Source organism: Oncorhynchus keta, chromosome 23 (assembly GCF_023373465.1).
Source record: "Oncorhynchus keta strain PuntledgeMale-10-30-2019 chromosome 23, Oket_V2, whole genome shotgun sequence".
Taxonomy (NCBI): Eukaryota; Metazoa; Chordata; class Actinopteri; order Salmoniformes; family Salmonidae; genus Oncorhynchus; species Oncorhynchus keta.
In genome coordinates, this window is record NC_068443.1 from 7,742,929 (window position 1) to 7,756,545 (window position 13,617).

At 48.3% G+C, this 13,617-nt stretch overlaps 1 protein-coding gene and 1 long non-coding RNA gene across 4 annotated transcripts in view; one reads left to right on the plus strand and one right to left on the minus strand.

Annotated features, from left to right (window-relative positions):
- Nucleotides 1-13,617, plus strand: part of LOC118402478 (rho guanine nucleotide exchange factor 18-like) — a 57,746-nt gene that overhangs the window by 6,955 nt on the left and 37,174 nt on the right. For all 3 annotated transcript variants that reach the window (XM_052476150.1, XM_052476148.1, XM_052476149.1), the window contains exons 2-7: nucleotides 7,592-7,662; nucleotides 7,944-8,081; nucleotides 8,293-8,433; nucleotides 10,116-10,237; nucleotides 10,406-10,516; nucleotides 10,738-10,981. In XM_052476150.1, the coding sequence (XP_052332110.1) occupies nucleotides 7,976-8,081; nucleotides 8,293-8,433; nucleotides 10,116-10,237; nucleotides 10,406-10,516; nucleotides 10,738-10,981 (724 nt within the window). In that variant the 5' untranslated portion in view covers nucleotides 7,592-7,662; nucleotides 7,944-7,975. The remainder of the gene's footprint in view (nucleotides 1-7,591; nucleotides 7,663-7,943; nucleotides 8,082-8,292; nucleotides 8,434-10,115; nucleotides 10,238-10,405; nucleotides 10,517-10,737; nucleotides 10,982-13,617) is intronic.
- LOC127910934 (uncharacterized) lies at nucleotides 219-2,090 on the minus strand. Its single transcript, XR_008076861.1, has 3 exons — nucleotides 2,020-2,090; nucleotides 1,739-1,879; nucleotides 219-767 (listed from the first exon to the last, which is right to left on the minus strand). It is a non-coding gene; the product is annotated as an uncharacterized LOC127910934 (long non-coding RNA).

The following is a 13,617-nucleotide window of genomic DNA, read 5'->3' on the forward strand; positions in this document are numbered from 1 at the left end:
TTGAAATGTCTATATTCTTTAACTTTTGAGAGTGTAATGAGAGAGAGAGAGAGAGAGAGAGAGAGAGAGAGAGAGAGACTGTTAATCAGTAAACAGTGTGTCAAGGCCCCTGCCATGTGGGCATGAAGGGGGCATGTTGAACATTTACTAACTAATTGGAGTGTGCGGACTGTTATCAAAGGCAGTCATTATTGTAGGTGAGGGTAAACACACACACTGTTTACACACTATTTTATTTTGTGTGAATGTTAACACACCATTTGTGAAAAAATGCTTTTAGAGGCTTTCGTCAATTCTCCTGGACCAGGCCAACACAGTGTGTATTTCCTGATGGGGTTAAATCAGCCTTTCTGGACATAACGAAGGGTGTTCCACAGGTATCGATTGTTGGCCCGGTTCTTTTCACTATTGACATTAACAATATTGGTCTATCTGTAAAAACACAAACACAACTTTCACCTGTGTGCACATGACACTTTGCTGTATGTTATTGCCCCCCAGCTGACCAGGCTCTATCAGAGCTTCAATCTACCTTCATTGCCCCCCAGCTGACCAGGCTCTATCAGAGCTTCAATCTACCTTCATTGCCCCCCAGCTGACCAGGCTCTATCAGAGCTTCAATCTACCTTCATTGCCCCCCAGCTGACCAGGCTCTATCAGAGCTTCAATCTACCTTCATTGCCCCCCAGCTGACCAGGCTCTATCAGAGCTTCAATCTACCTTCATTGCCCCCCAGCTGACCAGGCTCTATCAGAGCTTCAATCTACCTTCATTGCCCCCAGCTGACCAGGCTCTATCAGAGCTTCAATCTGCCTTCATTGCCCCCAGCTGACCAGGCTCTATCAGAGCTTCAATCTGCCTTCATTGCCCCCAGCTGACCAGGCTCTATCAGAGCTTCAATCTACCTTCATTGCCCCCCAGCTGACCAGGCTCTATCAGAGCTTCAATCTGCCTTCATTGCCCCCAGCTGACCAGGCTCTATCAGAGCTTCAATCTACCTTCATTGCCCCCAGCTGACCAGGCTCTATCAGAGCTTCAATCTACCTTCATTGCCCCCAGCTGACCAGGCTCTATCAGAGCTTCAATCTGCCTTCATTGCCCCCCAGCTGACCAGGCTCTATCAGAGCTTCAATCTACCTTCATTGCCCCCAGCTGACCAGGCTCTATCAGAGCTTCAATCTGCCTTCATTGACCCCCAGCTGACCAGGCTCTATCAGAGCTTCAATCTGCCTTCATTGCCCCCAGCTGACCAGGCTCTATCAGAGCTTCAATCAGGCCTTCATTGCCCCCAGCTGACCAGGCTCTATCAGAGCTTCAATCTACCTTCATTGCCCCCCAGCTGACCAGGCTCTATCAGAGCTTCAATCTGCCTTCATTGCCCCCAGCTGACCAGGCTCTATCAGAGCTTCAATCTACCTTCATTGCCCCCAGCTGACCAGGCTCTATCAGAGCTTCAATCTGCCTTCATTGCCCCCAGCTGACCAGGCTCTATCAGAGCTTCAATCTACCTTCATTGCCCCCAGCTGACCAGGCTCTATCAGAGCTTCAATCTGCCTTCATTGCCCCCAGCTGACCAGGCTCTATCAGAGCTTCAATCTACCTTCATTGACCCCCCAGCTGACCAGGCTATCAGAGCTTCAATCTACCTTCATTGCCCCCAGCTGACCAGGCTCTATCAGAGCTTCAATCTACCTTCATTGCCCCCAGCTGACCAGGCTCTATCAGAGCTTCAATCTACCTTCATTGCCCCCCAGCTGACCAGGCTCTATCAGAGCTTCAATCTACCTTCATTGCCCCCCAGCTGACCAGGCTCTATCAGAGCTTCAATCTACCTTCATTGCCCCCCAGCTGACCAGGCTCTATCAGAGCTTCAATCTACCTTCATTGCCCCCAGCTGACCAGGCTCTATCAGAGCTTCAATCTGCCTTCATTGCCCCCCAGCTGACCAGGCTCTATCAGAGCTTCAATCTGCCTTCATTGCCCCCCAGCTGACCAGGCTCTATCAGAGCTTCAATCTACCTTCATTGCCCCCCAGCTGACCAGGCTCTATCAGAGCTTCAATCTGCCTTCATTGCCCCCCAGCTGACCAGGCTCTATCAGAGCTTCAATCTGCCTTCATTGCCCCCAGCTGACCAGGCTCTATCAGAGCTTCAATCTGACCAGGCCTTCATTGCCCCCAGCTGACCAGGCTCTATGCCCCCAGAGGCTTCAATCTGCCTTCATTGCCCCCAGCTGACCAGGCATTTGTTGAACTTCAATCTACTTCATTCCCCCAAAAACCAGGTATATGTTGTTTTTCAAATCAACCTTCATTGCCCCCATGGTGACCAGGCTTTATAAATATCTGGACTGATGACCAGGATCTTTTCAAAATGTTGATGAAATGAACAACTTAAAAGTAGTCCTCTTCAATTGAACAGTTTTCATTTAAATAGCAGAAAACAAATCTTTCATTGCCCCCAGCTGACCAGGTTATTTAGACTATGGTGATGTCATCCATATGAATGCATCAGAGCACCAATCGAAGCCTTCATGCCCCCAGCTGACCAGGCTCTTCAGATTCATCTTTGCATTTTGTATCAGCTGACCAGGCTCTATCAGAGCTTCAATCTGCCTTCATTGATGCTGTTGGCTCATCAGAGCTTCAAACTTCATTGCCCTACCAGCTAACCTTCAGGCTCTATCAGAGCTTCAAGGGACCTTCATTGCCCCCAGCTGACCAGGCTCTATCAGAGCTTCAATCTACCTTCATTGCCCCAGCTGACCAGGCTCTATCAGGTCAATCTGCCTTCAGTGTATTCTGACCAGGTTTTCAGAGCTTCATCTTTGTCCGCCTGGCTGACCAGGCTCTATCTCAGAGCTTTCTGCCTTCATTGCCCCCAGTGACCAGGCTCTATCAGAGCTTCAATCTCTCTGAAAATGGGCTCTGCCTTCATTGCCCCCAGCTGACCAGGCTCTTCAGAGCTTCCCTACCAGATCTGCTGACCAGGCCTATCAGAGCTTCAATCTGGCTCTGCCCCCAGCTGACCAGGCTCCTCCCTTCAGATCTGCCTTCATTGCCCCCCAGCTGACCAGGCTCTATTAGAGCTTCAATCTGCCTTCATTGCCCTGCAGAAAGCATTTGTTGAACTGAAATTGGTACTTAATTCAGGTAAAAAAACAAGTATATGTTGTTTTTCAAATCAACGTACTTTGGATGGTGTCCCAACTTTATAAATATCTGGACTGATGAAAAGCGATCTTTTCAAAATGTTGATGAAATGAACAACTTAAAAGTAGTCCTCTTCAATAGGAACAGTTTTCATTTAAATAGCAGAAAACAAATCTTTCAGCCAACATTCCTACCGGTTATTTAGACTATGGTGATGTCATCCATATGAATGCATCTGGCACCCTGGTGAAAGTGGCTTGGTCGGGCAGTGGGAGGTATACATCTTTGCATTTTGATCTGAAAGTAGGCTGCCCTGGTGAAAGTGGCTCTGGTTGATGCGTGGGATCTTCATAAACTTCTCCCTACCAGATCTTTATTGTTAACCCAGACGTGATACCAGGCTCTGAGTCAGGGAGTGGGAGAGATCCATTCACCTACCAGATCTAATCAGTGTATTCTGGTGAAAGTGGCATCTTTGTCCGCCTGGGAGGTTCCCTCCTATCCAGATCTGGACTTAGTTGTCACTGTAATTAATCTCTGAAAGTGGGCTCTGGTCGGCAGCGGGAGGTTCCCTCCCTACCAGATCTCGAAGTTTCCCTGGTGAAAATGGGCTCTGTTTGGCAGCGGGAGGTTCCCTCCCTACCAGATCGGGAAGTTTCCCTGGTGAAAGTGGCTCTGGACGGCAGTGGGAGGTTCCCTCCCTACCAGATCTGGAAGTTGCCCTGGTGAAAGTGGCTCTGGTCGGGCAGTGGGAGGTTCCCTCCCTACCAGATCTGGAAGTTGCCCTGGTGAAAGTGGCTCTGGTCGGCAGTGGGAGGTTCCCTCCCTACCAGATCTGGAAGTTGCCCTGGTGAAAGTGGCTCTGGTCGGGCAGTGGGAGGTTCCCTCCCTACCAGATCTGGAAGTTGCCCTGGTGAAAGTGGCTCTGGTCGGGCAGTGGGAGGTTCCCTCCCTACCAGATCTGGAAGTTGCCCTGGTGAAAGTGGCTCTGGTCGGCAGTGGGAGGTTCCCTCCCTACCAGATCTGGAAGTTGCCCTGGTGAAAGTGGCTCTGGTCGGGCAGTGGGAGGTTCCCTCCCTACCAGATCTGGAAGTTGCCCTGGTGAAAGTGGCTCTGGTCGGCAGTGGGAGGTTCCCTCCCTACCAGATCTGGAAGTTGCCCTGGTGAAAGTGGCTCTGGTCGGGCAGTGGGAGGTTCCCTCCCTACCAGATCTGGAAGTTTTGCGCTTCTCGTGTAAAATGATCTCAAACTCCTTAAAGGTGGATGCTGGAGGACATTTTACTGAAGAATGTTTCATGTGATTTGTGTTTTGTTTTAATGTTTATTGTAATTGATGTTGTATTGATGTTCATGCAGGGCTCGTCTGTTTAAAAGAAAAATGGCCTTGGTGTGAGCATGAGTCAGTAAAGGTTAAATTAACAAAATGGCCTTGGTGTCAGCATGAGTCAGTAAAGGTTAAATTAACAAAAAGAAGAATGCAGGGCACATTAGTCACTGCAAACAGTGATCCGTGTTTATCCACTTGTTTCTACCACTACTTCACTGCAGGCTCTGGCATGACAGGTTGATAATAAAATATAGTGGTGGGGACTGACTTAGTAGAATTTAAAAAAACATGAGCTGCCACACGCCGCTGGGATCCTCGGCTGACTTGCTCGTCTAGTTCTTGTTCTGACTAACACAAAAGGGGCTAACCTGTATTTCATGCTCCACATCTTCTCCCAGTCCCTGTTCCTCCCTTCCTACCCTGTGCACTATATATAAGGAATAGGGCCTGGGAGGACAGGGTAGGAGGGGAGGAACAGGGAGGAGAGGACTGGGAGAAGGTGTGGAGCATGTAATACAGGTCTGACAGAGCACAGTGTTGTTTCTTAGCCCTCGCAGCCTTAGTGATCTGTCTGACCGAGCACAGTGTTGTTTCTTAGCCTCGCAGCCTTAGTGATCTATCTGACAGAGCACAGTGTTGTTTCTTAGCCTCGCAGCCTTAGTGATCTATCTGGCAGAACACAGTGTTGTTTCTTAGCCCTCGCAGCCTTAGTGATCTATCTGATAGAGCACAGTGTTGTTTCTTAGCCTCGCAGCCTTAGTGATCTGTCTGACAGAGCACAGTGTTGAGCCTTAGTGATCTGTCTGACAGAGCACAGTGTTGTTTCTTAGCCTCGCAGCCTTAGTGATCTATCTGATAGAGCACAGTGTTGTTTCTTAGCCCTCGCAGCCTTAGTGATCTATCTGGCAGAGCACAGTGCCCTCGCAGCCTTGTGATTCTTAGCACCTTAGCCTCGCAGCCTTAGTGATCTATCTGCAGAACACAGTGTTGTTTCTTAGCCCTCGCAGCCTTAGTGATCCGTCTGACAGAGCACAGTGTTGTTTCTTAGCCCTCGCAGCCTTAGTGATCTGTCTGACAGAGCACAGTGTTGTTTCTTAGCCCTCGCAGCCTTAGTGATCTGTCTGACAGTGTTGTTTCTTAGCCTCGCAGCCTTAGTGATCTATCTGATAGAGCACAGTGTTGTTTCTTAGCCCTCGCAGCCTTAGTGATCCGTCTGACAGAGCACAGTGTTGTTTCTTAGCCTCGCAGCCTTAGTGATCTATCTGATAGAGCACAGTGTTGTTTCTTAGCCTCGCAGCCTTAGTGATCTATCTGGCAGAACACAGTGTTGTTTCTTAGCCCTCGCAGCCTTAGTGATCCGTCTGACAGAGCACAGTGTTGTTTCTTAGCCCTCGCAGCCTTAGTGATCTGTCTGACAGAGCACAGTGTTGTTTCTTAGCCCTCGCAGCCTTAGTGATCTGTCTGACAGAGCACAGTGTTGTTTCTTAGCCTCTCAGCCTTAGTGATCTTTCTGACAGAGCACAGTGTTGTTTCTTAGCCCTCGCAGCCTTAGTGATCTGTCTGACAGAGCACAGTGTTGTTTCTTAGCCCTCGCAGCCTTAGTGATATTTCTGGCAGAGCACAGTGTTGTTTCTTAGCCTCGCAGCCTTAGTGATCTATCTGACAGAGCACAGTGTTGTTTCTTAGCCCTCGCAGCCTTAGTGATCTGTCTGACAGAGCACAGTGTTGTTTCTTAGCCTCGCAGCCTTAGTGATATTTCTGGCAGAGCACAGTGTTGTTTCTTAGCCTCGCAAGCCATCCTGATCTCGCACGCTTACGTGAATGGTTCGCTGCACAGATAGCACACCGGTAATCAATCTGCTATTTACAAGGCTAATTGTTTCTTGATGTGCTGTACTGCAGGAAGTAACCGTGTCTGTCTGGGTACTTAACAGGTGAGCCAGAGGTTATCGGGACTCTGTCTTTATTACCCAGCTGTGTATTACTTACATTCACACACACACACACACATAGCAAGTGGGTTACTTTTCTCTACAGTACTGTAGAGCACACTAGAGTACAGTATACTGTACTGAACATATCTAATTTACTGTAGTCGACTGAACTCTACTGTGATGTCCTGTCCTATCTTGTGAAACATAAACGTCTATGATTGATTGGTTCTGGTCTGGTCTGGACCAACCAAATGTGGTCTTGTTTGGGGGCCGAGTTCATTAGAAAAATAGCCCGTGTGTAGAATAATACCCAAATATGCACAAAAAAAAAGGATATTGCATATTTCTACCTTTTTTTTGTGTACCTTTTCAGGAAATGTCACCTTGACGAGAATAATATTAATATCCATCATTATGCATTTTTTGTGTAGTACAGATCACGGACCCATGGTGTAATTCTGTTACCGGATGTACATCCACTTCATCTACTGTAGTTCAATAACCCCAAAATATATTTGTTCATAGTCCAGGTGTGATGTCATAGCTGAAAGCCAGTTCTTTCTGCAGATTTCTTGACATCTTAAGTTTTTTGGTGGAAAATGCAACAACAAACAAAGAAAACAAAAAACAGAATGATCTTTTCTAATGTCATTTCACATGAGACATAACACTTTATCCACCTATTTTATGTGCGACATTTGTTTATGAAACATGAAACAAGTCTTAAAAAAGTGTTTATGAAGGCTTCATTAAGTTTATTTAATTTCATGCGATTTAGTTGACAGGGACAGTGCACAATATCCAAAGTTAGTAGAAGTATTTTTCCTATGTCCTGCTATGTCTTGTGCGAATGCTTTCTCTCTCTCTCTCGCTCTCTCTCTCTCTCTCTCTCTCTCGCTCTCTCTCTCTCTCTCTCTCTCTCGCGCTCTCTCTCTCTCTCTCTCTCTCTCGCTCTCGCGCGCTCTCGCTCGCTCTCGCTCGCTCTCTCGCTCGCTCTCGCGCTCTCTCGCTCGCTCTCTCTCCTGTCATGCGTCTCGTCTGTAAGCCTCTCGTGCCGTCAGTCTGTCAAACCAGTTTTCTCTTATTTACCTTTTTAGTTTTCACGCCACTGCCTTTCTGTTCTGTGACATAAAACCGTCTGTCAGGATTCAACAGCATCTGATCCTCTCTTCCTGTCAGGGGTGGTTTTGTACACAGGCTTTTGATCGTTCCAAGAAATCAACAGTAGAAACAAGTTTCACACGACCAAGGTGAGTTGATCTCTCTGTATCCCGATGAACTGCCCTTCTGAATATTATGTTAATGTAATTATGTCTAAACATGTCAAATTTACAGCAGGCCACAAAAAAATACAACTGTGTCTTTACATGAAACCAGACTGCCAGGACAGTGGAACTGTGACCTGGCCATGTTTCTACTCAATAGCTTTACAAGTTAGCATTTAAAGAATCTCTCTCTCTTTTATCTCTTTCTTTCTTTTCTTTTCTTTCTGTGTTTCCGCCACCCATAAACTCCACTGCTAACACCTTAGTGCCATCCTGACCTTTAACCTCCATATAACACATGGATGACCTGGATGCTGTCAGAGGACTGTCTCCCCGGCTTGCTCCTCCTCCTGAGGACTCGGTGTCCCTCTCCACGTCCTCCACAGACACCATCAACTTGGAAGGTACGTCACCTGGTTGCTTGCTATAATAATAGGGGAATCTGAGCTAGAGCCTAGGCATTACTTTGGAGAGCTAATGCAAGTCTCCAGGTCTCAAATCAAGTGGGTGTGGTCAACCAAACCACCTTCATTCCAATATGGCCGTTTCATTGTTGACACCCAACAGATGACCAAGTGTTATTAAGGCTGTGTGTGTGTTATTGGGTGTGTATAGATGGCCACTACTCTGCCCTGCGAGCGGAGCTGGAGGCTGATGCTCGGGACTTGGAGGCAGAGTCCTGGAGTGTTGCTGTGGACCAGCAGCACATAAACAGCCTCCACCAAGACGCTGTAAAGAGGCAAGATGTCATCTACGGTAAGAACATACAGTACTGGAGCTGGATATGAGGGTGGACGATGTTATCTGCAAAAGGCCTGTGTGGAGGGTGATGAGACTGAGGATAATGACTACTACAATTATGCTGATAATGGGCGCCTTCGACATTGTAGCCAACTTAAAAGACGAGTTGAGACTGACTGATCTACAAATCATCAAGTAACTACTCAATAATATTTCTAGATCAGTCAGTCCCAAGACTGCGTCACAGCTTTGATGTTTACACACACTAAGTTGACTGTGCCTTTAAACAGCTTGGAAAATTCCAGAAAATTATGTCATGGCTTTAGAAGCTTCTGATAGGCTAATTGACATAATTTCAGTCAATTGGAGGTATACCTGTGGATGTATTTCAAGGCCTACCATCAAACTCAGTGCCTCTCTGCTTGACATCAATGGAAAATCAAAAGAAATCAGCCACGATGTCAGAAAAGTAATTGTATACCTCCACAAGTCTGGTTCATCCTTGGGAGCAATTTCCAAACGCCTGAAGGTACCACGTTCATCGGTACAAACAATATAATTAAAATATATACATTATGGGACCACTCAGCCGTCATACTGCTCAGGAAGGAGACACGTTCTGTCTCTTAGAGATGAACATACTTTGGTGCAAAAAGTGCAAATCAATCCCAGAACAACAGCAAAGGATATTGTGAAGATGCTGGAGGAAACAGGTACAAAAGTATCTATATCCACAGTAAAATGAGTCCTATATCGACATAACCTGAAAGGCCTCTCAGCAAGGAAGAAGCTACTGCTCCAAAACCGCCATTAAAAAGCCAGACTACGGTTTGCAACTGCACATGGGGACAAAGATCGTACTTTTTGGAGAAATGTCCTCTCGTCTGATGAAATAAAAATAGAACATAATGACCATCATTATGTTTGGAGGAAAAAGGGGGAGGCTTCCAAGCCGAAGAACACCATCCCAACTGTGAATCACGGGAGTGGCAGCATCATGTAGTGGGGGTGCTTTGCTGCAGGAGGGACTGGTGCACTTCACAAAATAGATTGCATCATGAGGCAGGAAAATGATGTGGATATATTGAAGCAACATCTCAAGACATCAGTCAAGTTAAAGCTTGGTCGCAAATGGGTCTTCCAAATGGACAATGACCCCAAGCATACTTCCAAAGTTGTGGCAAAATGGCTTAAGGACAACAAAGTCAAGGTATTGGAGTGGCCATCACAAAGCCCTGACCTCAATCCCATAGACAATATGTGGGCAGAACTGAAAAAGAGTGTACGGGCATGGAGGCCTACCAACCTGACTCAGTTACACCAGCTCTGTCAGGAGGAATGGGCCACAATTCACCGAGCTTATTGTGTGAAGCTTGTGGAAGGATACCTGAAATGTTTGACCCAAGTTAAACAATTTAAAGGCAATGCTACCAAATACTAATTGAGTGTATGTAAACTCTGACCCACTGGGAATGTGATGAAAGAAATAAAAGCTGAAATCATTCTCTCAACTATTATTCTAACATTTCACATTCTTAAAATGAAGTGGTGATCCTAACTGACCAAAGACAGGGAATTTTTACCACAAATGTTAGGAATTGTGAAAAACTGAGTTATGTATTTGGCTAAGGTGTATGTAAACTTCCGACTTCAACTGCGTAACAGGAGTGATAATGTAAAGACACTGTCCCCCTCAGAGTTGATCCAGACAGAGGTGCATCATGTGCGGACCCTGAAGCTGCTGCTGAGTGTTTACCAGTATGAGCTGAGACACAGCCTACATATGGAGGATACTAGGCTTGAGAGGATGTTCCCTCAGGTATCTCCATTTCTGACTCCTAAGGAGTTGAAAAGTAGTTTCAATAAACCACACGGGAGTATAGTTCAGTGTGTGGACTGTAGTCTCTCTTTCCTTTAATCACATATATTTTTTTCTCCTTCTTAAAACCAATAGATGTTTGTAATCGTTCCATTATTCTTACATCAGATCGACAGCCTGCTGCACATCCACCAACACTTCCTGTGGTGTCTTAGGGACGGCCGGGACAGACACAACCACCACACTGTCACACAGCTGGGAGATATACTCATCAACCAGGTAGTGTGTGTGTGTCTCTGTGTGTGTATGTTGAGCTAGCTAACCCCTCAGGAGAACTGTGTTATGACAGGGTGGTGGTGTGGCACTGTCCTCACCAGCATGAATGGTTCCTTTGAGAAAACAAGGAAATCATGACTCTCTATACTTTCCCTTTGTCATACCTGATAAACATGTTTACCTCATCAGAATGTTGTTTACCTGACGATCATGTTGTTTTGTAGTTTTCAGGTGAGATGGGGGAGAGGATGAAGGAGAATTACGGCGTGTTCTGTAGTCACCACACTGACGCTGTCAGTCTCTACAAGGAACAGCTACAGAACAACAAAAAGTTCCAGAACTTGATTATGAAAATCGGTCGGTTGTCCATCGTTCGGAGGTTAGGAGTACCAGAATGCATCCTGTTGGTGACTCAGCGGATCACAAAGTACCCCGTCCTGGTGGAACGCATTCTACTGAACACTGAAGGTAACGAACTGACTCAACAAGCATTGTACTACTGAAATCACACAGTTCGACTGTATTGCTGAAGGTAACTAGGTGCACGTGATTAACTTGACTGGCATGACAGGTAGTTAGAATCTGTTTGGCATTTGACCCAGACTCTGCAGTGTGACTAGATTGATGGATTTATTTGACAGTTTAAAAATACAATTCCAGCCAAGTGGATACATTGCATTTAAAGATATCAATATCAAATCATTTCTGGGTAACAATGAAGTACCTTACTGTAATAGTTTTTATTTTTATTCTTGTTTTTTGTTGGGGGATGGAGCCAACATTTCTCCATCCAACTTCCCATCCCATTCCCCCACCTAGCCAACATGTCTCCATCCATCCAACCTCCCATTCCCCCACCCAGCCAACATGTCTCCATCCACCTCCCATTCCCCCACCCAGCCAACATGTCTCCATCCATCCAACCTCCCATTCCCCCCCCAGCCAACATGGTCTCCATCCATCCAACCTCCCATTCCCCACCCAGCCCATGTCTCCCATCCAACCTCCCATTCCCCCACCCAGCCAACATGTCTCCATCCATCCAACCTCCCATTCCCCACCCAGCCAACATGTCTCCATCCATCCAACCTCCCATTCCCCCACCCAGCCAACATGTCTCCATCCATCCAACCTCCCATTCCCCCACCCAGCCAACATGTCTCCATCCATCCAACCTCCCATTCCCCACCCAGCCAACATGTCTCCATCCATCCAACCTCCCATTCCCCCACCCAGCCAACATGCATCCATCCAACCTCCCATTCCCCCACCCAGCCAACATGTCTCCATCCATCCAACCTCCCATTCCCCCACCCAGCCAACATGTCTCCATCCATCCAACCTCCCATTCCCCCACCCAGCCAACATGTCTCCATCCATCCAACCTCCCATTCCCCACCCAGCCCATGTCTCCATCCACCTCCCAACCTCCCATTCCCCCACCCAGCCAACATGTCTCCATCCATCCACCTCCCATTCCCCACCCAGCCAACATGTCTCCATCCATCCAACCTCCCATTCCCCACCCAGCCAACATGTCTCCATCCATCCAACCTCCCATTCCCCCACCCAGCCAACATGTCTCCATCCATCCAACCTCCCATTCCCCCACCCAGCCAACATGTCTCCATCCATCCAACCTCCCATTCCCCCACCCAGCCAACATGTCTCCATCCATCCAACCTCCCATTCCCCCACCCAGCCAACATGTCTCCATCCATCCAACCTCCCATTCCCCCACCCAGCCAACATGTCTCCCACCTCCCATTCCCCACCCAGCCAACATGTCTCCATCCATCCAACCTCCCATTCCCCACCCAGCCAACATGTCTCCATCCATCCAACCTCCCATTCCCCCCACCCAGCCAACATGTCTCCATCCATCCAACCTCCCATTCCCCACCCAGCCAACATGTCTCCATCCCCACCCAGCCAACATGTCTCCAACCTCCCATTCCCCCACCCAGCCAACATGTCTCCATCCATCCAACCTCCCATTCCCCCACCCAGCCAACATGTCTCCATCCATCCAACCTCCCATTCCCCCACCCAGCCAACCTCCATCCATCCAACCTCCCATTCCCCACCCAGCCAACATGTCTCCATCCATCCACCTCCATTCCCCCACCCAGCCAACATGTCTCCATTCCAACCTCCATTCCCCCACCCAGCCAACATGTCTCCATCCATCCAACCTCCCATTCCCCCACCCAGCCAACATGTCTCCATCCATCCAACCTCCCATTCCCCCACCCAGCCAACATGTCCCATCCATCCAACCTCCCATTCCCCCAACCCATGCCAACCTCCCATTGCCAACATGTCTCCATCCATCCAACCTCCCATTCCCCACCCAGCCAACATGTCTCCATCCATCCAACCTCCCATTCCCCACCCAGCCAACATGTCTCCATCCATCCAACCTAGCCAACATGTCTCCATCCATCCAACCTCCCATTCCCCCACCCAGCCAACATGTCTCCATCCATCCAACCTCCCATTCCCCACCCAGCCAACATGTCTCCATCCATCCAACCTCCCATTCCCCACCCAGCCAACATGTCTCCATCCTCCACCTCCATTCCCCACCCAGCCCATGTCTCCACCTCCCATTCCCCCACCCAGCCAACATGTCTCCATCCATCCAACCTCCCATTCCCCCACCCAGCCAACATGTCTCCATCCATCCAACCTCCCATTCCCCCACCCAGCCAACATGTCTCCATCCATCCAACCTCCCATTCCCCCACCCAGCCAACATGTCTCCATCCATCCAACCTCCCATTCCCCCACCCAGCCAACATGTCTCCATCCATCCAACCTCCCATTCCCCCACCCAGCCAACATGTCTCCATCCATCCAACCTCCCATTCCCCACCCAGCCAACATGTCTCCATCCATCCAACCTCCCATTCCCCACCCAGCCAACATGTCTCCATCCATCCAACCTCCCAACCCAGCCAACATGTCTCCATCCATCCAACCTCCCATTCCCCCACCCAGCCAACATGTCTCCATCCATCCAACCTCCATTCCCCCACAACATGTCCCATCCATCCAACCTCCCATTCCCCCCACCCAGCCAACATGTCTCCATCCATCCA